Here is a 25,835-nt window from a genome sequence, read left to right as displayed (position 1 = left end):
ACCGATTGCTGTCCTAGCCATTTAATGGGTATCTTCCTCAAAGCTCTTCCCTCTCTAGGCCATACCCTTCCCAGCTGAAAAATTCAATTCCTTAAATATAAGCCTGAGCTTGCCAGTCTGCCAGAATCTTCAATGTGGGGCATGTACCAGGTGCTCTTGTCCTTTGACATCACTGTGTTGGGCTTAGTGTATCGTATGGCCAATTGTGGCTGATCGGACCAATCGGGGCTCAGGAAGCTATCATAGGTCAGGCACAGCTGGCCTATAGGAACATTTGGAATGGAGAGGACTCTACATTTGCTCATCTCATGTTTCTTTTGAGCTAATAAATGCTTATTGAATAAGTCATACATTCAACTTACACAGTATCTTATTTTAAGGCTCTTCCTTATTGTAGTGATATAGGTAATGACTTAAGTAGATATCCTTTCACCTTTTTTTATCATCATTCTTGGCTAGTAGCCATTAGAATGAAACTTGATGACAATTGTCCATTAAAAATTATGGGGGGCAGCTGGGTGGCTGAGTGGATTGAGAGCCAGACCTAAAGTTGGGAGGTCCTAGATTCAAATCTGGCCTCAGATATGTCTTAGTTGTGTGACCTGGGCAAGTCACCTAACCCCCACTGCCTAGCCCTTACCACTCTTCTACCTTGGAACTGTTATGCAGTATTGATTCCAAGAAGGAAGGTATGAGTTTAAAAATAAATAAATAAAAGTTATGAGCTAGGTTTATTGAGCTAACTTGATTCTGGGGTAGTGCAACAGGAAAAAGAAGAAGCCTCCTATTTCTGGGGCTATAGTTTTTTGTGACTGCACATACAACTTGTATTATGTGCTTCAACCAGGTTTTTCTAATTGGTGATTCCAAATAGCTCTCAGCAAATAATTTTTTCATCTTCATCATTTTCTTAAGTCATCAATCTATATTTTGCTTTCTTGTGTCAGTGAGTTAATTTAGTATATTTGTATGCCAATTATATGTCAAATAGGACAAATGGGGAGGAAGGAAGGAAGAACACCCATTTATACCATAAATATTGGATTACAAGAAATTTCTCAATTCTAGCAATCCTGTGGTACTAGAAAAATGACCAAGAAAAATGTAATAGGCCTTCAGATGAAAGCACAAATTCCAAGAAAGGGCTAGAAACATTCCCAGTGCCCCTTATCAGACTTTGCCATAAAACTGTATCCCTCAGACTGACAAAGTCTTACTCTATGTCAAATTCTTATTTGGGATAAAATATTGATATTGCCAATATTTGGATAAAATACTGGCATTGCCTTTCTGGATTTTTCAAAGTTTTTCCTCTATACATTTTTTGGGTCCTTTGATGAAATTAAGAAAATTACACAGTACAGGTGTTGTTACATTAGGTTTGTAAAATATTTTAGATGTAAACAAATTGCTCTTATGCCCTAGATAGCCCAGGTCCAATATGAAGTTATTTTGCTTTTTTTTTTAATAAATAAATAGTTTAAAATTTATGAACAAATAAATTCACGCTATAGAAAATAAACTTTTGTCATGGATGGTACTGTTGATTCCATTTACCTTCTCAACATCTACCATTCAGTTATAAAGGCAACAGTAAAATTTGTGCACATTGTAACAGTACTTTTGTGTGTAAGATAGAAATTATAAATTACCTTTCTGTATCCTCACATTGACAAAGTCTTACTCTATGCCAAATTCTTATTTGGGATAAAATATCTGCCACAGTTGAGAGTGACTTTTTGGGATATATCATAGAGGTGTGCTCCACTGGCAGTTTCTTTTTAGATCAGACCCATGATTTCATCAGTTCAAGGAGCTCTCAGGGAAGTTGGCACCACCTCTGTGATCTTCTGAAGGGGCTGCCTCAGGACCATAGTGGTTGGAACTTCCTCAGTGCATAGCAGGGGCGACATTTGAATTCGGGTCTTACTGACTTACACAACTCGCTATTTACTCTGCCACGCTGGTTGTCAATATGTATTGAAACAACCACTGCTGATGAGAAAAGTGGCATGATATACCTCAAGGGAAGTGCCATGCTAGGAGTTAAGAAAAGGGGGTTCTGGTTTCATCTTTTCCATTATTAGCTCTGTGATTTTTTTTTACCCTTACTTTTTTCTCTTTTGATAACAGTTCCAAGACAGAGAATAGTCAGAGCTAGGCAATTAGGGTTAAGTGATTTTCCCAGAGACACACAGCTAGGAAGTATCTGAGGCCAGATTTGAACTCATGTCCTCCCAGCTCCAGGCCTGCACTCTAACCACTGTGCTACCTAGCTTCCCCTAGCAGTGTGATTTTGAGGTAGTTGTTTAACTTCTCTGGGCCTCAGATTATTCACCTGAAAAGTTTATGGGTTGAATTAAAAAGATTTCTCAAATCTCATCAGGTTCAAAATGTTCTATGATATAAAACTAGTATCCTTTCTTTAATTCCATACCTCTATCTTTGATTTGTATTTTTTTGTTTATTTTGTCTTTACCCTTCTTTCAGACAAAAATGATTAAGTAGTTGAATTGATTTTTGAATAACAGTTGCTGTCCATAATGAACATAATGAAAAAATGTCAGATTCTTGACAAATATGTGATGGCAATATTGCCATTTTAACAAAAAAAAATCTATAAATGTGTCACAATATTAACCACCTAAAATCTCTTCACTTGAAAGTTTATGATTCACTATTCATTTTTCATTATGTATATTATGAATAGCAACTTTGTGCTTTATCCTTAACTAATAAATGCAGTCTTTGCCCCCCAAAATTATATTTAATCAGTTAAAACTGACAAGTTTAAAAGTCATTGCTAATACCAGCAAAAGAATTGTCAAGAACTTTGCATGGAGGCTTTTTTTTTTTAATTTTCACTTGAGAAAGAAAGGAGAGAAGTCATAAGTTAGGTGGATGACTTTCCTTGGAGATTTAGCTAGTTTTATATACTTTCTTAAATGATAAGTAATAGGAAGTTTGAGGGCTACCAGATCTGCAATTGGTAATATATGTGGCATTCTCGAATAGTTGCTCCATATCTCCTAAAGCATTTAGCTTTTCATTTATTTATTTAGATCTGAAGAATCTTGTTAGATGTACAAAGATCTAAGGAATGTCTAATTTATGGCTTCGTTTTTCAGAGATCTTGCAGCTGCTATTGATCGAATGAACAAATACAATTTTGATTCAATGATATATGTGGTAAGTAAACAGAATAAAGAGCAGAAGCCTAGAATCCTTTCCACATAAACATTAATTATGCATTTGGAGCCATTCTCAAAGGCAATAAAGGAGATTCATCTCCACCCAGTATATTAGATTGCTACAGGAACAACAATATTTAGATAGCAGTTTTTAAAGAAAGCTTTAAAAAAACAATCCCTTTTGTTTCATTAAAATGAAATTTTACTGCATTTTGAAATAGTATTGTGACTGTATTGTCTTTGTCAGCATATCATGCCATTTTACTCTAGAGCAAAGGCTCTTAACCTGGGGTACACACTCACCCTCCCCTTGAAGAGGGAATGGATTAATTAACATTTTTAAAAATATGTTAATAACTATATTTTAGTTTAATTAGTTTCCTTCTATAAAATCCTATGCGTTTTTCTAAAAAAGAGTTCTTGGGTTTAAATAGATTGCTAAAGAGGAGGTCCATGACAAAAATATGTTTTAAGAATTCCTGCTGTGAGACCCAAAAAAAGAGATAGAAAACAACAGGCCAATCTCCTTAATGAACATAGATGCAAAAACCTTAAATAAAAATACCAGCAAAAACACTCCAGCAAATGATCACAAGGATTATTCATTATGACCAGGTAGGATTTATACCAGGAATTCAAGGATGGTTCAATATTAGGAAAACCATTCACATAATTGACCATATCAATAATCAAACCGACAGAAATTACACAATTATCTCAATAGATGCAGAAAAAGCCTTTGACAAAATACAACACCCATTCCTATTGAAAACACTAGAAAGTATAGGAATAGAAGGAGGGCCTTTCCTCAAAAAAATAAACAGTATATATTTAAAACCATCAGCAAACATAATCTGCAATAGGGACAAGTTAGAAGCCTTCCCAATAAGATCAGGAGTGAAACAAGGATGCCCATTATCACCTCTATTATTTAAGATTGTATTAGAAACACTAGCAGTAGCAATTAGAGAAGAAAAAGAAATTGAAGGTATCTAAAATTGGCAATAAGGAGACCAGGCTATCACTCTTTGCAGATAATATGATGGTATACTTAAAGAACCCCAGAAAATTAATTAAAAAGCTAATGGAAATAATTAACAACTTTAGCAAAGTTGCAGGGTACAAGATAAACCCACATAAATCATCAGCATTTCTTTATATTTCAGCAGCAGGAGTTAGAAAGAGAAACTCCATTTAAAATCAATCTAGACAACATAAAATATCTAGGAATATATCTACCAAGACAAACACAGGAATTATATGAACACAACTACAAAACACTTTTCACACAATTAAAATCTAAATAATTGAAAAAATATTAGTTGCTCATGGGTAGGCAATCCTACCCAAATTAATTTACTTATTCAGTGCTATAGCTATCAAACTACCAAAAAACTTTTTCATAGAAGAATTCCTACTCTTTTAAAACCTGTAGTGTAACAGAGTTAAATCAGAATGAATGAGTCTTTTATAGAATTTCTGCCCAATTAGCCTTCATTCTCATTTCTTGTCCACTCTGAAGCCTCCTTCATCTCCTGCAGTTTCTGTCCTATTGCCATTCCCCAGAAGAGTATGCCTTTAACATCAAACTTTAGAACTTCTTTGCTGTGGTCCCCCTATAAAAAATGTAAATCCTAAAGGTTAGATATTATCCATGTTCACTGTCTCTGTAGAATTCCATGGATTTCATCTTCTTTCTCCATCATACTTTGTAATCTGAATTAGTTCACTGGATGTATATGTATTCAGTTATCTATTTTAATAACCAGTACCCTAATTCTTGTCACTGGTATTGTTTAGTGGTATATAATGCTAAATTTATTTCATATTCTTTGTTTTAAATTAAACTTCACATATCCCTTTTTCTAAGTTTATTTTCTTTCCAAGACAGATAAAGGCCAACAAAATCATTTTCAACAAGTATTTCAAATTCTGAAGCTCATGGGATTTGAATGGGCAGAAAGGTAATGTCTATCGTACAAGTGACAAACTTCTTTTTTGGGACACAAGCTTTGGAGAGTAAAACAAGGCCAACTATTCTTTGCTAAATTACTGAAATCAGTATTTACTTTTTAGGTTAAGAGCTTTCTATATAGAAAGATATGGAGCACTTTAAATTTTGTGTTAATTTCTTTTTTTATATTGTAGCTATATTTCTAACTTCAAAGTATTAATTTTTAGTAACATTTTTTTTATATTACCTGCATTTCCCAGAACAGGGAATGAGTCACCCCTTATAGCAAAGAATAAGAAGAATAAGAGGGGGAAAACAATTCAGGAAAACTAACCAAACACAGGTCCAGCAATATATGCAGTGTTTGACCTCACCTAGTCTTCCATCTCTACAAAGAATGGGGAAATAGATAGAGGTCCATTTTCATATAGTTTCTTTGGGTCCAAGATGGTCATTACAGTTTCATAGCATTTAATTTCCATTTTTTTGCTTTTCTTTCCATTTGCATTGGTATAGTCATTTTATATGTTGCTTCCTATTATTTCACTTTGTATCAGTTCACATAACCTTCTGTGTTTCTCTGTATTCATCAGAATCCTTGTTTCTTATAGCATAGTAATAGACTATTCATGTACCAGTTTGTTTAAACATTGAGAGATAGGCATCTGCTTTGTTCTTTACTTCTACAAAATTTGCTCCTAATTACTTTTATTTATATGGGACCTTTCTTTTTATCACTGACCTCCTTAGAGAGAAATGTCTACAAGTGTCCTTTCTAGGCTAAAAAAAAAATAAAAAAGAACATTTTAGTCATTTTCTCTTTTAATTTGGAAATTTTTATTTAATTATACTAATTTAGAATATTTTCCCCATTTAAATCATTTTCTGAACATAGTTCCAAATAACTTTACAAACTAGTGAACCAACTCACAATTAATGTACCTGTCCCCCCTCCCTCCCACTCCAACACTGATTATTCCCATCTTTTGTCACCTCCCACTTTTGGGGTTACTAAAACCCAAGAGCTATTCAATTTGCAGTTCTCTTATTAGTGCTTTGGAGCAATCTTTCCTATAGCTTTTAATAGTTCACAGTTCTTTTGAGAACTGTTTGTTCTTAGACTTTGGCCAACAGTTATTATTTTACATGAATTTTGACTTTTCATTGTTTTCAATGTTTTCAGTTGCTTGATTTTTAAAGCCCTCATTTCCTTTTATCCATTAAACAGTTATTCATATTAGTTATGCATCATTTCAGTAATTTGATGATGACCTATTTTAAGTGAGCAGGATTTTATATTATGTTCAATTCTTTCTGCTATTTTCTAAAATGAGATTATTGAAAACTTTGGTCTCTGCATGTTAAAGAGATTATTTACTCTGTAATTCTTTTAAGTTTCTTAGCTAAATTAATTCAGTTGTCTACTAAATAAAAGGGATGAAAATTCTGCTCCTATCTCCCTCCTTTAGGTGTCGACACATTCCCTTTGGAGTGGTACAAGGAATGAAGACTCGAAGGGGAGATGTTACTTTTCTGGAGGATGTTATAAATGAAACACGGTTAAGGATGCTAGAAAACATGGCTTTTTCCAAGAGTGAGTTTATAGCTTTTTTTTTTTTTAAGACCCAACCTTCTGTCTTAGAATCCATACTGGGTATTGGTTCAAAGGCAGAAGAGTAGTAAGGACTAGGCAAGTGCCCAGCCAGGAAATGTCTGAAGTCAAATTTGAACCCAGGACCTCCCATTTCTGGGCCTGGCTCTCTGTCCACTAAGCCACCCATCTGCCCCTAAGTTTATATCTTTTTAAGTGCTGTTGTATATAAAACTGATCTGCTACAATGGCTACTTGAAAGTATATAATTTATTATAATTTATTAAGTATCAGAGTACCTTCCATAAGTTCAAGATACCAGAAATCTTCCAGATCAACTAGTCAGAGGAAGTTCAGATCAGTAACCTAGACTCTTAAGTAACTCTCTCATACCATTAGAGGCAGTTTCAGTCTGCCTTAATTTCCATGTGAACTTTGTGAAGACTCTATGGTACACATTTCTCTTGTCACAATACCTCATGTCTTAATTTTATTTTTGCTTTTGGAAAAATGGGTGGCTATCCTATCCTAGAGTGAACAAAAAAGTTAGTAATTTGTGGAAGTAAAAGTGAGAATATTTTACTTATCATTGAATACTGATTCCATTTCCTAGCAAATGAAATGTGATTTATTGAGTAATATTGGCCTAATAGAAGAAAGTATATTCTATTCTATTTGCTCTTGCTAATTTCCTATTAGCAGACATTTCGGGCAGGTTTTATTCCACTTAAATTGTCTGCCATGGTGTTATGTATGTAAAATCCACTAGCTTTTGTCAATATTGCACAGCATCTAAAGAACTGGAAAATCCACATGAGACTGCAGAAAGAGTTGGACTCGCAGCACTCATTATTCAGGTCAGTTGAAATTGTACATCCCTTCTCAAAAATGAACTCTCTTAAAAACCTATCTTTTGTTGCTAGAAACAGAGCTGCAGTGTTCTTTATTCTTTCAGGACTTCAAAGGCCATCTGTTGTCTGACTATAAGTTTAATTGGGACCGAGTTTTTCAGAGCCGAGGTGATACAGGTGTTTTCCTGCAATACACACATGCCAGGCTGTCTAGGTAAGGTGGGGCTCCTGGGAAAGTGTCCCTCTTTTCTCTTTAAACTCTTTCTCCCAAATTCCAATACTCTGCTATTATACCTTCTCAGACCAGGTTCCTAGCATTCCATGTTCCTAAATTTCCCATTGCTAATTTTTGGGCCTGGACCAATAGCCATAATTTATAGGATAACTACTGCTTATGACTTCAAGATAAGTGGTTGTTATGATTAGGAATGAATGATTTAGTCCATTGTATCTTCAAATTTGTGTTATTTCAGACTTCTTTGATATCCTGAAAGATATAAAAAATTGGGGTTTGCATACTTGTTCTCAACTGGACATTCTTTTAATTGCATGAAAAGATTAAAATGAAAGACTATAAAGTATGTAAAAGAATAAAATTCCTCATTTAAAAGCCAAAGCAAATGACATTTCCTAAACACATGGTAATTTTATTTCATTTTAGTCTATTACATTTCTTAGTCCAAAGCATGTTTCTAGGTCTTAGACTAAAAAAGATAAAAAATAAAATGAAAATTATCTGTACAAGTCCCTGAAGCAGAATTTTAACAGAATTCCAAAGGGTTTTCTAGGTCAAACAACTTCATTCATCAGTGCCTTGAGGTACTCCCTTTGAGTCAGAATGCCTGAGCTGTTTGGGATACTTGATGGCAAGCTGCCCCCATCAGCAAGTACTGAATTGGAAACTTCTTCAAGAAAAAACACACACACTCACAGAGCAGTGTTTTTACCTGACTTCCCTGATTTCAAAACTATTTTCACTTCCTCTCTAGACATTTACTGTTCAACACCTTGCATTCCAAACCAACAATTTTCACCTGCTAGGAATAAGCAGCTCTGACAGGCACTGAAGATTAGGAAGTCAAAGTGAGAATCAGTCTTTACCCTTCAAGAACTTGCATTATATTGAGCGGTACAACATACAAACAGAAAGAACTACATATAGTAAATCATAAACAGGGATGAGCACTAAAATATAAAGGTGTCAATGGCACAGTCCCCTTAGGAAGCAGAGGAGGCCAAACTTTGAGGGAAGTTAGGGATTCTGAGAGTGGCCTGGGAGGAGAGAGCACATTCCAGAAATGGAGAACAGTCTGAACAGATATATGAGGACAAGATGGCAGGTGAGGTTAGGAAGACAGCAAGGAGTTATTCCATGTACTTTGACTGGAAATTCCATAAATGTTACCAGACTCCCTGATACAAAAAAGGTTAAGAACCACAATATGGAGGAAAGGAAAAGGTGGTGACCCACAGCAGGCTTAGGGGATGCTCATGGTTACAAAAACAAGACATGGGCGATCCAACAAAGAATCAGACATTAGCAACAATCTGGAGGGAGTGATGTCATCAAAACTCGGGGTATTCAGAAGTGGGTGGTCAGCAGTGTCAGAACCTGCAGGAAAATTTAAAAAAACTATGGTAAACCTCAGACTGAGCAAGAAATCGGGGATAATCTTAGAGCAGTTCCAGTTAAGTGGTGAACTAAGACTGAACTCCTAAGAGGTTGAATGTAAGTGGGAGGAGATAAGGAAAGATAGCTTTTTCTCCAAGTTTGGTTTTGTAAAGGAAGAGAGAAAGTATAGTGACCTAATTATCAACTAGGATTTGTAAAGTGCCCACTGTGTGCCAGGAACTCTTCTAGATACTGAGATGCAAAGTCAGAGTCTTAGAGTAAGTGATAGATCCTGAGAGACAGAGACAAATGGGGAATTTCTCAAGGCCTAGAGTATTAGATGATGGCATTGGAAAGATAGGTTGGCGCAGATGGAGCTAGGTTTTAAAGGTAATATCAAGGACTATATATTTGATCCCAGGGGCCATTAGTACTTCCACAGTTAGTAGACTAGAGAAATAACAATCTTAAGCACCCAAAAATATCACTGGCGGCTGTGTGAAGTATGGTGCTGAAATGGGGGAAAGCTCAAGGGAAGGGCACCTATTTGGAGGCCACTGCAATACTAGCAAGAGATGAGGGCCTACATGAGAATGGCAGCTAAGCGAAGAAAAAGAAGGGATTGTGTGTAAAAGAGAAATGGGAAGGTAAAAAAAGATACCAAGATTTAGCACTTGATTGGATATATAGGGTTAGGGAGAGTGGGATGGGTAGCTTAAAATGGGCAAGTGAAAGTTTTTTGCTTTTTTAAAAACCCTTACCTTCCATCTTAGAATACCTTGTATTGCTTCCAAGGCAGAAGAGCTGTAAGGACTAGGCAATGGGGGTTAAGTGACTAGCCCAGGGTCACACAGCTAGAAAGTGTTTGAAGCCAAAGTTGAACCCAGGACCTCCCCATCTCTAGGCCTAACTCTCAATCCACTGAACCACCTACCTGTTTTTTTAAGTTTTTTAAGGAAGTTTTTTAAGAATGGGAGAAGCCAGGGCATGTTTGTGGATAGCATAGAAGGAACTGATATTTAAAAAGAGATTGACTCTAAAAATCTGTCTTCTGAAGGATGCAGGAATCAGTATGGGGTCAAGGATATAAGAGCAGTGGATGAGAAAATAAGTGATGAGAAACCAGAAAGGGAATTCACAGAGAATGACCTCGATAACATATGAGTTGATCACCTCTGCTGAGAGGGAAAAGGAAGGAGATGGTAGGGAAACTTCAGGAAAGAAAAGAATGTTTAGAACAGAAACTGTGGAAAGTGGGATAAAGGAATTGGCAAAGAACAAACAAGGGCCCACTGGAGAGCAGATTACATTGACTCACAGTGATTTCATTCAGCACAGCCGTGTGACTTATTCCAGCAACTTTCAACAGCACATAAATAGGAGTGAAGAAAGTTATTGGGGGTAACTTGGAATGAATGTTCTGCAAGGCTGAAGCAGTAAAAGAACATAAGGGAAAGGTTTTGACAGGTTAAATGAGACAGTCTCCAGGAGTGATTTTCCAATGTTCTGTTGATCTTAAAAGAATAAAGGAGAAGGAAGAGAAAGAAACTTTAGAAAGGGGGGAGGAGGTATTTATTGGCTCACATAGTTGGGGTGCACAAGTAGAATTCTGTATAAAGGAGGGAGGAGTGGAGAGATGTAGTGATTAAAATAGTGGAAGACATAAACTGTGGCAGTTAAAAGAGTGTTTTGGCTTAAATTGTGACCGCAGAAAATATGGTTTCAAGACAGTGTCTTGTTTTAAATCAAATATAAGGTGGTCGCCAGGGAAAAATTCCCCAATATTAAATATACCCAAGACAACTGGGTTTTTAATAGAGATTTTAATTAATACAAATGAGGAATTAAAGAAAGAGAGAGAGAAAAAGGGAATAATGAGAAAAAAGGGCTATACCAGCCTAGGCCAGCATGAGCCAGCCTAAGGTGAAAACCCTAAGAGAGGGATCAGTCGGTCTTTTATCAACTCACCACAAGATCTCTGAGAGGGAGCCCCGAGAGAGACCCTTCAAGGCAGCTTTGGCCAGCTGCCTCCTTCAATTCAGCCTTTCCCAGCTGACTGTCCCCAGCTCTATCTGAACTCCTATTTAAAGGGAATTTTCTCCTATGTCACCTCCCCTAAGTTCTCACATCTACCAATCACAGTAGACGTTTTCCAAAGGACAGACCATTCTTAATTCACACCTGAGTAGACTTTAAACCTTTGATTAAGTTCACACCTGAAAAAATCTCTGAGTAGGTTCTCACCTCTTTGCTCCTTGTACATTCACAAGTTGCCTGACCTTTATAGGTACTTATCACCCTTTTGTATTAGATCTAAAAATAGGCACAGCTTAAGAACTTTTGCCTTATTATAAGTATGGGTTTAAGTATTTTTCATTGTTCAGCAAGGAGTTTCTTCCCTAACGCAAGCTTAAGTAGGGGTGGAGTAGAGATCTCACATTCCTGATCTAAGTTCCTTCATTGTTTAAAGTGGGGAATGGTCTTAACCAAATCTTATGAAGTAGGGTCTGAGAATTTTTAAGATACACAATCCAACCTTATGAAATAGGGTCTGAGAATTTTTAAGGTTCACAGAGATCAGATATCACTTGAACCTCACTTTCATCTGAATTATTCAAGGATGATAGTAGGACACACATTCAAGTTAGCAGAGAAATAAGAGGGGATGGGGAGAGAATAAAATTGGGTAGATGAAGGGATAGATTAAAAGACAGAGGGGGCAACTAGATGGCTCAGTAGATGGAGAGCCAGGCCTAGAGATTGGGAGGTTCTGATCTCCAGTTTGGCCCCAGACACTTCCTAGCTGTGTGATCCTGGGCAAGTCACTTAACCTCCATTGCTGAGCCTTTAACTGCTCTTCTGCCTTAGAACTAATATATATTATTGATTCTAACATAGAAAAGGTGTTAAAAATAACTAAACAAAGAGGCTATTATATAAAAATGATATAGATATATAGATAGATATATAGATATACTGCAACCAGGCTGATCTTTATACTATGATATAACCATAATTCAATATCTATCGATAAACGGGCCTGTTTTTAATGTGGTAAGTAGTAGCTTCAAATCAACATAAATAGGGATAAACAAGAAGCCTTTCCAGTAAGAGTAGGAATAAAGCAAGACCGTCTGTTGTCCTAACTCCTTTTTGATACAGTGCTAGAAAATGCTAGTAAAAGCAATAGCACAAGAAAAAAGTGGAGGAAATAGGCAAAGAGAAAACAATTATGCTTTTTTGCAAATAATATGGTTTAGAGAACCCTAAAGCATTAACTAGATAATTAATTGAAACAGTAACTTTAACAAAGTTGCAAGATTTTTAAAACCCTCATAAATCATCACTATTTCTGTATGTTACTAACCAAACCTATAAAGAAAAAGAAATCTCTTTTAAAATGACTATGGGGTGTTATAAAATGTTCAAGAATCTATCCACGAAGACACACAGAAACTATGTGAATACAATTATGAAACATGCTTTACAGTCAAAAGGACATACCTAAATAATTGGATAAATTATTAATTGCTTGTGGGCAGGTTGAACCAATATGATAAAAATGATAGTGCTAACTAAATTAATTTATGCAATACCATACCAATAAAACTACCAAAGAATTAATTTATAGAGCCAGGAAAATAGTGAAATTCATCCAGAAGAACAAAAATAACAAATTTAAAAAAGTGGGAAAGGAAGCCAAGTGGTCCTAAACCTCAAAACTCTACTACAAAGCAGTAATCATTAAAATAGTTGATTAAGAAATAAAGATGTCTATCAATGGAACAGATTAAGTATATAACATAAAAAAACAAATGAACCTAGTAAGTAATGGTCCATAAGCTAAAGAACCCAGCAACTGGGGTAAAATGACTTACTAATCAATAAAAACTGCTTGGCAAACTTGTGAAATTTGACAAGTCAGATTCAGCCCAGTACTTTATACCATATGCCAGTGACAGTGAACCTTTTAGAGACCAAGTGCCATGCCCCGTCCCTGAGAGACTATATGCCATGCCTGCCCCTTCCAAGTGTCAGGCAAGACCCCCCCCCCCCACACACACACACACACACAGGGGAGGAAGCACTGCCATTGGGCTGCTGGGCAGAGGGGCAGGCGATGTGAAAAAATGTCAGGTGTGGTGGAGAGGGGGTGGGGAGCAGCTCTGCCTGAGTCCCTTTGCCTTTCTAATAACAAACTGGGTGGGGGGAGGATGGTACATGTAACTAGAGAACACTCTGCAGGCCATCTTTGGCACCCATGCCATAGGTTTGCCATCACTGCCATATACCAAGATATGTTTCAAGTAAATATATATAACTTAATACATAAAGGGGGCATATCTTGTTTATAAGTTAGAAATGCTAGGAAAAAGTTACCTTTCATGTGTAAGGATGGGAGAATCAAAGTATAGATATGATTACATGAGATTATTGGGGGAGTTCTCAATTGACTTAAGTCAGTGAACTTGGAAGATGGGAAAGGAGGTAGAAAATAAATGCTTATTAAATGAAAAAGAAAACTGGAAAAAATCCAAAAATATTACATCTTTTATGTGCTATCATTGTACTTTGTACCTCTCCCATACCTTTTCCATATTCTTTTGTTTTTTCCTCATGTATGTGTAGTTGGTGCTTAATTAATATTCATTGAATTGAGCTCATTGTGATTTTGTCACTACCAACCACAAAGCTATCTTTAATTCTTAGGTATTCTTTCCCTTCTGATTTTGGTTTCTTGCATCATAGTTTAGAAGAGACATTTGAATGTGGTCATCTGAGAAACATCAATGCAACTTGCTTACAAGACCCACAGTCTATTTCCATACTCCAACATCTCCTCAGGTAATTTTCAGTCTAACATGTATGTTTCTGCTAGTTGGAATTGCCAGTAGAGTTGTATTAAACATAAACAAGGTGTCTTCTCCATCTTCCATGCCTCTAATAGGACTGCACATAAAATTGTAGTAAAGAGGGTTACCTGCCTTTTAAAAAAAATCTCAAAATGTATTTTTAAGACATTGGTTCCTTTTGGGAGGAATTTAAGGAAATAGGATTGGCTGTCCATGACAAGTTATTGCCCCAATTAGCTATGCTGTCTATCCCATATCAGTACCCTGAGTCTTGAGCCTATGTTTAAGCAGATTTCCCACTTAAAAAGCAATCTTAGTTTTTTCTAGAAAAGGGAAAAGGCGCAAATGGCCAGGAACAAGGCTTCTTTCTCCTGATTCCTGGCTAGCAATGGTTTTCTCTTTGCAGGAACTGAAAAAGTAATGTACTTAGGTTAGGACAGAGGTCATTAGAAGTATTTTCATATATGCAGAGCATAACAGCATTTGGGTGAGCAAAGGGCCTCCCTTAGTTCTCTTGTTGACAGAATAGATGATATTCCCTGAACTTGAGCAATGGATTTTTACCCAGGTAAAAAAAATACTGCTTTGTCAAAGCCTATAAACTGACTTTTTGGCATAATGCTAAGTCTCTATGCAGCTAAATTTCTAATTGATTGTTTCAAGATTCCTCATTAGCTTAGATCAGGAGATCTAGCAGTACAGTTTCTGTGCTTCATGGGGTTTTCCCCCTAAAAATTAAAAGGATTAATCAAGTTTTCTCCCACTATCTCTCCAAATGAATGTTTCTGTGGTAGATAAGCAAACTACATTAGGAAAGAGAAAAGGCAGCTATGCCCCTGGACACTACTGTGTATCCAAATGGTTAGTTATTACAGGAGATGCCTTATAATTGATAGTACAAAGGTGATATTCCAAATCTTAGTGTCCAGCATAATTTCTAGCAGGTTAGCACAAAGGTGCAGTGCTCCAGAATGGCTCTCCAGCTTTCTTCTTTATTGTAGAGCCAGCATCTCTTCTCTGAAAGTCACTGGATAGTTTACGTCACTTCACAGTGGTTCCAGTGGAACACTGTAATTGTTAGGAACCAAAGTGTTATCTGTTGCACTCATTTCTAGATCTATACTTTTGGAGCTTTGAACATTGTATTTGGTTTATGAGGCAAAAGAGAGAGAAAATGAAGAGGAGAAAAGAATTGAACTCTCCCCATAGACTTCTGTCATCAGAATTAAAGCTCTATCCTAACATAGGCTAACAACCTTTGCAGAACACAAGCCATCACTTGCACAAGTGGCCATGAGATCATAACAGGGTTTGTATCTACACAAAGAATGAAGGGGCCATTGTTCATGATCTGAACTTCTCTCCTGAGCTCTGAAGTGTGGGATATGTACGGTCAACAAGCTGATATTTAACTGGAGCATTTGTCAGTATTTCCATTGAAATTTCTTACCTCAGTGTGATAGCTCCCAAAAAACGCCATGGCTGAGGGCTAAAATAGGTCTTACAGAATGGCAGCGGTCATTCCTTGAACCTATATTGTTTTTGTCTTTCTTTAGGTATGACGAAGTGCTTTTTAAATCTTCTCAGGACCTTCAACCCAGGCATATTGTCAGCTACCTTATAACACTGAGGTAAGATGATTCACTTTTAACACAGATGTGAGCCCCAGAGAACTACTTCAAGTAATAAGACCATGGTGTTTGGGTAGGTCTAGTCTTGCTTCTAGTGGCTAGCTGACAGAATCTTAGATTACATATAGTCTTAGAAATATAGAATATAGGGGGAAGCTGGGTGGCTTAATGGATTGAGAGCAAGGCCTAGAGATGGGAGGTCCTAGGTTCAAATGTGACCTCAGACACTTCTTAGCTGTTGTAGAAAGGAAACTAGACTAATAGTAGGTGGGGGAAGGGGCATCTGGGAGTAGCAGTTGGGTCTTGTGACTAGCACTTCCTTGCTGCCAGGTAGGGCTTGCTTCCTGGTGTTGGAGGAGAGAGGAGCTTGTTCAGCCCAGTCTGGAGTGGCATGCTCTTCTTAGTTCAGCCCAAAGACACAGGCTTCTGAAGGTTAGACCTGTTCTTGTTTGCTTTCTATCTACTGCTAAGATTCTGAATTAGGCAAAGCAGGACTGATAATAGAGTAGACGGGAGTAGGAGAATCCCTACGCCAGCCTCTGGGCCTGGCCTCAACTCTGAAGCTGAGGAAAAACTCCAATCCCAACTGGTTATTAAACTTTATATTATTTGAATTTGCAGTCAGATAAGTGGACTATCTTTTCTGGTCATAGAGGGAGCTGAACTTCAGTTCAGTCATTCCAGGACAACAGTCCTTATTGGACCCCTGCTGTTTCCTCTCAGCAGGGGGAATCTCCCTCCCTTGCCTCACCAAGCAATATACCCTCTCTCCCCTTAACTCCTCCATACCCCATACAAATCTCCCATTATTCCCAATCCCCCCATTTCCTTTCCCAATAAATATTACACTGTGTGATCCTGGACAAGTGACTTAACCCCCATTACCTAACCCTTACCGCTCTTCTGCCTTGCAACCAATATACAGTATTGATTCTAAGATGGAAGGTAAGGGTTTTAAAAAAAAAAGAAAGAAATATAGAATATAGTCTTAGAAAAACCTCAGGCCCATCATGCCCACTGAGTTCTTACTTTTACTCTACATGCCACTCTCTTTGAGGAGACTCAGGTTGAAGATGTTTTCTTAAGCCAAATTCTAGTTTTGCCATGGTTCTTTCAGCCAAAATTCTTTAGCAAATAAGCCCTTTAGCTTAGCTATTATTGGAAGGTATTCTGAAAATCATAAAAGGGAATTAGAAGTGATAATGTATTTCCTTAGCATTCTACTAAAATCACCTAGAATGCTATAAAATCTTCAACAGATTTGGAACCAAAAAGTGTCCAATCTTCTGGAAAACAATTATTCCTTCTAAGAAAAGCAAGATCACAGAAGAGAAAAGAAAAAGGAAATTATTTTCATCCATCTCTTAGTTATATGGCTATATTTCTTGTTCTTTCCTCTTGTTTCAATTGACTTTTAAAAGCCCCATTTAGTAATAAAAATCTCACATCTGTAATCTAGGGATTTGTGCAAAGCATAACAGTTATGAGCAAGGCTAAGTGGATTTTTTAAAATTAACTATTTAGGATGATTTACAAAATCATAAGTCTTGGTATAATCTTCTGCTTGATGGTATTCCTTACCAAAGAATATGGGGGAAACCAATGTGTTGTTTCTGGTGTCTTAGGAAGTGAGAAGAGTGGACTATGGGAGGGAAAAGTAGCTTGCTCTTTTAAGTGGACTGAGTGAGAACTAAATGATAACAGATAAACTGTTCAACAACAAACAAATAAATTTGAATAGTTATTTTACCCATTTAGGTAGTAACACAGCTAGTTGCTCCATATTTTAAATTTCTGTGAGAGAAGAGGGATACCTGAACAAAGAAAAAGTAGTACCTTATTCTTAAAAAAAAAAAAAGAACTTGTTGACTTTTCATACTGTGGAAGGAAGAACACTGGGCTGGAAGTGAGAGGACACAGTGTCTAGTTCTAGTTCTGTCAAAGCTGTATAGCCTTGGTAAGTCATTTAATTTCTTGACCAGTTTCCTCTTCCCAAAAAATTAGATTCAGCAGCCTCAGTAGGTTACATCAATTTCTCACGCTTTCCTGTGCAAAGTGAAAAAAAGTCTTTGCTATTCATTTTTCTGTTTGAAAATTATGTGGGATCATTTTTTGTACAAAAGTAAATATAATTCTATAATTCCTCAGTTTCACTCTAAAATTCCCCGTTTATAGGGATGGTAGCAATTATGGATTCTATTGTTACATTTCAAAAATGTTCTATAGCCTGATAAGGTTGTTTCCAACATTATTATTCATTGAAATGCTCCATATAACTACCCTTTCTCTCTTCCTGTTTCAGTCATCTTACAGCTGTGGCTCACAAAACACTCCAAATAAAAGGCAGACTCCCTGAAGTAGCTGAGGTTTGTTACCGTTTTATCATTTAGGTTTACTGGTTGTTTTCCTACATTATGCCTAGTTAATGTAATGGAACTATATAATATAATGGAAAGATTCTGATCTTTAAAATACCATACAGATTTTCTAAGATAATTCTGCCCATATAGTTTTCCTTTATCGCTCTGATTTTTAGACAATTTAATAATGTCTGTGCTTGTAAAGCAGTTTTTATTCCATATGTTGGGAAACATCTTCCAAGGATCTCATAGTTCAGGAATAGCAATATTACAACAGGGCTATTTTTATATTGATATTTGTGTTGGAATTTGAGCACCTTATTTTTTTTAAGGTTGTACTAAATCATCTTTTTTGTTTAACAAAATATCTTAGCCAAGTAAAATTGCCAGTAATCTATCTAGAGGAGAAACAACTACTGATACTTTGATTTTTGTTTTATAGGCCAGACTTCATCTTTTTAAAGCTGTCCGTTCTGTCCTAGCCAATGGAATGAAACTTCTTGGAATCACACCTGTATCTAGGATGTAATTTGTAAAGAAAAAACAATGGAATCCCAGTCATTTGCTTTACAGTTGAAAATGAAAGGGAATTTAATATAAAATTTTATCAATGCCAGAATCCATATCTGTGTCTGATTTATGTTTAAGCATTCCTACTTATATCTCATTCCCTCAAAAAATTTTTTCTTTAGCAAAAGAAAATAATTGCTTAACTTTTTCCACTGCATAACAAGGACCATGGGACCTTTCCATCTAACTGAGCTGTTCCCAGCGGAAACTTTCCTATTAAGCATTGTTTCTACCCAAAAGGACATTGAACTATTTCTACTTTTTGTATACTCAGCGCATAGCACAGTGCTTTAGACACATAGCAAGTGTCATTCATTCCTTGGATCTAGGCAGCAAGAAAACTGACATTTGACAACACATACATATATGAAATTGGGCTAAGACTTTTTATCCATTTAAATATAGACCCTCTCTACCTATAGACTTCGTCTCTAGTCTAAATTTCAATTTCAAAATTGTATATGTGCCTATATATATAGTCTGGGATCAATTTTGTGCTTTTCTACAATCTCTTTAACAGTTAAATGGTGGACAGGAAAAAGTGAGAAACAGTAATTCAGGTAGCTCAGACACAAGCATCTTTTTGGTCAGATAGCTTCACATGAAACAAAATTTGTGTTTTATCCAATTTCTGCTTATAGATTCTGCTATACTTTCTCTCTCAATATTAAATGTCTGTCAGCCTAGTTTAGAAACAAGTATGTTGAGAACAACTGGCAAAGTGAACACCAAAGCCAGCTCAGGAAGAAAAATGCACAGTGTATAATAATGACAATGTTTTTTCTTACATAACCTTAATGGGAGATATTCCTACAATTATTAAGATTAGGCAAAAGGATTATGTAAATAAATTAGATTTATTGCTGAATTCCCCATGAACATTATGGAGATTAAAAAAAAAAAACACTGGTTTCACAAATTACTCTTGATGAATCCAACAGCTGATTGTTTTATAAAAGAGTACAAAAGTGACATAAAAAGTTTTATGAAGAAAAACTGGATTTGAGATTAATAATGGCACAGATACAGTGCTAAAGAAGCACTAAGTCACCACCTAAATATAATTAGTCATGAAGTAGATTTAGTCCAAGAAGAAATAACATGTTCAGTCTGTCTCTGAATTGACCCATCCTGCTTCTGCATCCTCTTTGAAGGAGGCCTAAGCCTCAGTTGGAGTAAGATTACATGCATTGCAAGGTGGAGAGGGACTTTCTCTTCCACTAGTACTTGACCAAGTCCCATTAGTGCAAAAAAAAACTTTGGCACTTTAAAATATCAATCATCTAGAACCACATCCCACATTATTTTTTTAAAGCACTAAGACTTTTTTATGTACATTATATACAATAATTCCTGTTTTCCTAAAATTATACAAAGTGAGTCCCTTTCCATGTTGGCAACACATTCCTTGACTAAGTAGAATTAATTTCTCATGCCATACATTCAAATTTTTTGTTTTGTTAAAGCTACCTTCTAGGATTAGCTTAAGGCTGTAGTTTTTTGGGTTGTTTGTTGTTTATATATAAATGTTTTAATCTTAGAAACAACATCACATGTGAATGAGTCTCTCTTTTGAAGTGGTTTCTTCCCCTTGGACCACTGTCGTGTCTTCTCTGGGTAATCCATAAAGATATATTGAAATACACACAAGAAGGGTACCCAAAGCAAAGTTGAGTGCTGAAAGAAAACAGAACAATTTTATAACCAATATTTCCCGATTCACTTTTTATCATTTAACATTTTTAAAAGCCTCGTGTCCTTTCCAGCTTTTAAAGTAGACAGACAAGAAATTTTAATCTGGTTTTAATAACTTACTACTTTCAAACAGCCATTTGTCCACCATCAGCCCAATCACACTAGAAACAATCATTGCCTAGCAATTTTCTGTGAACATTGCGTTTTGATTCTGGTACCACACCACAAATAAAGGGAGCTTCATAGAGTTGTGCCTTGATACTCACTATGTGATTTTAAGCAAGTCACTTAACTTCTGTGTGCCACAGGCGACTTCTAGGACCATTTCTCCAAAGGCTAATGGAACTACCTGACTACACTGACAGAATCACAAGATCTTCCACATATTTAGGCACCACACTCTGCACTAATTGCATCTTCATATTATGTTGGAGAAATTACTTCCACTAGCTGTTTGACTTGGTATAGGGGGTTGTAGTGAGGACTTCTATTAGTTTAGTCTTTTCCATCTTAAACTGGGATTCTGAGGAATAAACTGAATCATCAGTTGTCAAGACAGAATTGTTAAACCCCAGCAAATGTCAAAAGTGATGGGCAATAGTAGCATTCCGAAGACTTATTGTAAAATTCCAGTTTTACCTTAACTCCTGACTTCACTTCAAAACTGTTACCCATCCAGTGAATAAAGTTGGAAAGAAAATGCTTGATTGATGTTCTGTTGACTTCTAAACTTATCTAAGTGGGGAATATAAGCAAAGGCTATCCCTGTTAGGTGTTTCATACAATATCCTATCCAAGTCTTAACAAGTACCAGGGACAAAGAATTGTTACTACTACATAACCTGATTTTATCTACCTTCCTTTGTCATGAAGTTAAAAGGTGACTATGATTAAAACCAAGTTGAGGGGAGCTGGAGGGTGAGAGAGAGAGAAAGCGCTCTCACAATACTGAGAGGGCAGCAAGGACCTCACATGTTATCTCAGGGTCAATGAGACCCAGGTTCAACTCCTCACTGACATAGACTGTCAGTGGTCACTTGGACAAATTATTAACTTCTAGGTCCTAAGCAGTCAGGGTCAGAAGTTTCAGAAAAGCTACTTCTCTTCATGAGCAGTGGACATTTCTTCATCAGGAAGTCCCTATGCCAGTGAAATCAAAGATCTACTAATACTCAATTTGTGAAAATAACAATTAGCCTCTATAAAGCTTTATTCAGGGTGCCTATAATATGGGGTCTTTTCTATAAATTAATCTGGAATTTTATCAATAACAAGAACCATCTGGTATGTTAATGTCAATTCCCTTGGCCTTACCATGGGATTTTATGAACTATTCAGTTATTGGATTAATCAAAACATATAAAAGGCTTTTGTAAAAGCTATTGTTTAATTCAAAAGCTATTTTAATCCTGGCTGTGGACTACAAAAAAACCATGGTAGAAGTGACAAAATGCCTGATAGTGATGAATTGTGTGTTTTATATGTATGTGTATGTGTGTGCATCTATATTATCTAAGTTTATGTCATAGACATATAAAGAATATATATATATATACACACACACACACACACACACAGATATCTAAGTGTTTAAAAGAAAAAATTATAATTTGGTTTGTGCTTATTAGACATTTAAAGAAAACAAGATTCAGATAAGATGAGGAAAATACTTTTTGACTTTTCTCAATTGATTCAAATGAAAGTATTCTTATTACATTATACATTGCAAAAAACATTTCCTTATGACTACTTTAGCTTTGATCATCACTACACTAGCAATAATTAAAAGCCTAGTCTAAGAGCTCTCATTTTATAACTGAGGAAGCCAAGAAGATCCAGAGAGGGGAAATGATTTGTCTGTGGCACACAGAGCAGAACCAGGATCTGAATTCATATTTCCCGCTCCAAGTCTAGGGATCCTTCTGCTCCATTCACTCTATTTGTTGCAGTGTCTTGCTCAGGGATAGAAAGGAAGGCAAAGACAGCTAAACTTGGCAACAGAAAGCTCTTGGAAGCTGTGCGTGTTGCAGAGTGGAGCTAGCCCACACTTTTTATTGCTTCTAGGTGAGCACTGCATTTGACACCACAGGAGCATTCTCCAAAACATCTACCTGCGCACCCCATCCTCTTCTCAATTGTTAATAGCAGCAAACGGCTAATCTTAAAATTGCATGTGGGAAAGCATCAGGAGCTCTTAGGACATACTTATCTGTAATCCAAACAGGATGACTGAAGCAATAGTAGAAAGGACAATGGCTGCTGCTGCAGAAAACCCTTTCATGATATTATCTGTGTATTTGACCACAATAGAAGTATAAAGTCCTCCAACACTGGCAAGCACTGCGGTAGAAACAGAAATAAGAGAGTCACTAAGCAAAAAATGCTGTTGAGGTGAATTTTCAGAGGAACTTCACTTTCCAATTTTAGGGAGCCTCTGGCAAATAAATGCCAGTGAACACTCATCATTTCTTCATAATAAGGTTTCCTCTTCAATGGCCAAGGGGTTGTGACGCAACCAACTCTCAACTATACAAAGAGTTTCCCTCTAATAAGTTTTCACCATGGAGGAACTAACTTTGAGACAGCTACACCACTAAAGCAAGTCAATCAAGTCAACATTCTGTTCTCTGATGTACACAGGAGTGAAAGAGTCATTTCAAAATACTGCGACATCTCAAAATGGATTCTTAGCAAAGTAAACCAACTGCGGAGATACTTACAGATCACAAACCAGACGTAGTATGTATAGCCATGAAAAAATCCCTTTTCTATAACTTCTGCTCCATCTGACATGTAGACAGCAGCGAGCGTCACTACAATCCCAGATAAATACATCTGGATATTTCTCACCCATAAGGAAGTATCAGAACTCTTTAAAACTTTTTCAAAATATACTCCTGGGGGAAAAAGGCATATAAATAACAAACCGTAAATACCATTAAAGACAAATCCAAGAGAAAAAAATAATTAACTGACACTAATAGTTTCAAATAATTAAACTGCCTCTTTACTGCCATCACTTAAGTGATGCATATTTATCTACAGCACAGGTCCCACGTGCAGCCCAAGTCAGATTAAAGTGTGATTGGGGAATGCTTGTGGAGATAAATAAGAACATAATAAAACAGATAATACCACATTTTAAAACTTAAGTCGGGCCGGGGCCCATAGTGCCTCCTTATGTAAAATGTCACGGTCTCAGATCTATTCAGGTTGAACACCACTGATTCTGTGGGGTCACAACTTTTCCAGAACTGGCTTATTAAAATCTCCAATAAAATATGAGCTGCCTGGGTGTTTGGCGTTTGTTATAATAACAATAATGATAGTAGCCTCTGCCATCTTCATAGACAGTGCTTTTACACAGTATCTCCTTCAATCTTCACAACAATCCAATGAAGTAGATGTTGTTATCTTTTTTCCACAGATAAGGGAGGGATAGGTTAAGTAATCTGCTCGGAGTCACACACAGCTATAAGTATCTGAAATTCTTCCTAACTTCAAGTAACGAACTCTATCCACTCCCTAGCTGCCTTCCTGTTATTATTAATACATATACACAGTAACTTGTGACATGGATTTCCTAAAGCTTTATATAAAACTTAGCCTTGACTGTACATTTTATTATTTTTTAAACTCCTATGTTCTGACTTAGAATTGATACCAAATATTGGTTCCAAGGCAGAAGAGCGGTAAAGGCTAGGTGACTGGAGTTAAGTGACTTGCCCAGGGCCACATAGCTGTAAATTGTGAGGCCACATTTGAACCCAGGACCTTTTGTCTTCAGGCCTGGCTTTTTAGCCACCAAGCCACTTAGCTGCCTCAATTATACATTTTAAAAAGGGGACAAAAAGTTTTTATGTTTATTATCTTCTAAGGGCAAAATGCCTTTAATATAGCAAGGTTGGTTCACATTAGGTTCTCTGGCCCATTTTAAGACAATGAAAGTTTTACTGCTGTCAGCTGGAAAACCATAAAAAACAGTGAGTCATTTCCTAATAAGACCAATCTAATAAATGAAATTTGCAAACTAATCCTAAATCATATTTTGATTGTTTACAGTATAAATGATATAACTAAACTAGAATTTAAAGCTTAAGTTTTTTTCATTTAATTGTAACTCATTCCTTAATACTTATAAAATGCTATACATGTTTTGTCATTTTAAGTTTCTTATTGTGTATTGCTTCCAAGGCAGAAGAGTGGTAAGGGCTAGGCAATGGGGGTTAAGTGACTTGCCCAGGGTCACCCAGTTGAGATGTGTCTGGAGACAAATTTGAACCCAGGCCTTCTATATACCCACTGAGCAATCTAGCTGTCCCGACAGAAATTCAAAATTGAAAGGAAACTCTGTGACCATCTAGTCCCCAATCTATATCCGATGGCAAGTGGTCATTTAGACTGTCTGCTGGCCTATGGTGTGAGCAAAACAACTCTATCCCCAGCCAATCTATTCCACTTTTCAAAGCTGCAGTTGCTAGGAAGTTTCTACGTCAGCTTACATTTGCCTCTTGCCTCTTTCTGCCCCCAACCTCAGAGAGGACAACACTAATCCCTCTTGCAAGAAGCCGCCCTTCACAGACTTCAGCATGGCTGTGATCTACCCTTGAGTCTTCTCTCCTGTGGGCTAAACAGCCCCAGCTCCTTCCACTAATGCCCACATGGCACAACCCTGAAATCCTCTGCCCTCTGGGCACTCCATCTTAGCAGCATCCTTATAAAAACGTGACCCACCACGGAACCAGATACTCCAAATATGCGGTGAGAACAGCAGAAACGCTTTATTTCTAGAATCTGTGCCTCGATGGCAGCTAAAATGGCCTAAGGATACATTAACTTCATTGGCTGCAGGGGAACACCATTTTTATTTGCACTCTGGTAAAACTGCTCTATCGGTTAGAGAGGTATCGCTGTCCAGCCATGCCTCTCCCATTCTGTTCTTTGATTATTTGAACCCTTGTATAATAATTCATATTTATCTCTACTAAATGTTACCTTTCTTGATGTGGTCCAATGTTTTATTTAAGTTGTCAATAACTTTGAATGCTATCATTTAGTATCTGAGGTTTCCTTCCTAGCTGAGGTATTCCACAGGAGACCTTCAAAAGGTAACATCAAAGCAGCCATTCAACCAGTTCTGAATCCACGTAATGGTGCTATCATACCTGCTTCACAGTTCTCAGCTTTTTCTATAAAATCACAAGTCTTAAATTGGGGCATTTATTTTACTTTTTTAAAAAATGTTATATTTAAATGTAGAACAAACATCAGTCAAAACGTATTAAAGCACCTTCTGTGTGCCGAACAAAATGCTAGGCTCTAAGGGTACGAGGACAAAGAATGAAACAATTACTAGCACACAGAATACATGTTGATATGAGAGACAAGCACCATAAACACAGATGGCATCGATGTCAAGTTAATAAATACAGATATACACAGGAGTTCCTAACTCCCAGAAAGGAGTGGCACGTGAGAGGCTTGGGGCAGGGAGGACCTTTAGGACGCTTGGCAAATAAGGGCCTGA

At 36.7% G+C, this 25,835-nt stretch overlaps 2 protein-coding genes across 5 annotated transcripts in view; one reads left to right on the top strand and one right to left on the bottom strand.

Annotated features, from left to right (window-relative positions):
• RARS2 (arginyl-tRNA synthetase 2, mitochondrial) overlaps positions 1–18,662 on the top strand; it is an 80,171-nt gene extending 61,509 nt beyond the window's left edge. For 3 of the 4 annotated variants that reach the window (XM_056818576.1, XM_001366914.4, XM_056818577.1), the window contains 9 exons: positions 3,129–3,189; positions 5,079–5,155; positions 6,615–6,739; positions 7,526–7,593; positions 7,692–7,801; positions 13,949–14,044; positions 15,609–15,683; positions 17,986–18,049; positions 18,486–18,662. In XM_056818576.1, the coding sequence (XP_056674554.1) occupies positions 3,129–3,189; positions 5,079–5,155; positions 6,615–6,739; positions 7,526–7,593; positions 7,692–7,801; positions 13,949–14,044; positions 15,609–15,683; positions 17,986–18,049; positions 18,486–18,572 (763 nt within the window). In that variant the 3' untranslated portion in view covers positions 18,573–18,662. Of the gene's footprint in view, positions 1–3,128; positions 3,190–5,078; positions 5,156–6,614; positions 6,740–7,525; positions 7,594–7,691; positions 7,802–13,948; positions 14,045–15,608; positions 15,684–17,985; positions 18,050–18,485 lie in introns of those variants that run through there. The other variant, XR_008916612.1, reaches the window with a different exon arrangement.
• A 789-nt stretch (positions 18,663–19,451) lies between these two features.
• The window catches only part of SLC35A1 (solute carrier family 35 member A1), a 63,308-nt gene continuing 56,924 nt past the window's right edge, over positions 19,452–25,835 (bottom strand). The window contains exons 6-8 of the mRNA XM_007484306.3: positions 23,029–23,205; positions 22,514–22,648; positions 19,452–20,290 (exon numbers count right to left, since the gene is read on the bottom strand). Coding sequence (XP_007484368.1) covers positions 20,163–20,290; positions 22,514–22,648; positions 23,029–23,205 — 440 coding nt within the window. The 3' untranslated portion in view covers positions 19,452–20,162. The remainder of the gene's footprint in view (positions 20,291–22,513; positions 22,649–23,028; positions 23,206–25,835) is intronic.

Source organism: Monodelphis domestica, chromosome 2 (assembly GCF_027887165.1).
Source record: "Monodelphis domestica isolate mMonDom1 chromosome 2, mMonDom1.pri, whole genome shotgun sequence".
Classification (NCBI taxonomy): domain Eukaryota; kingdom Metazoa; phylum Chordata; class Mammalia; order Didelphimorphia; family Didelphidae; genus Monodelphis; species Monodelphis domestica.
Note: the sequence above shows the minus strand (reverse complement) of the source record. Positions and strands in the feature narration are given on the sequence as shown.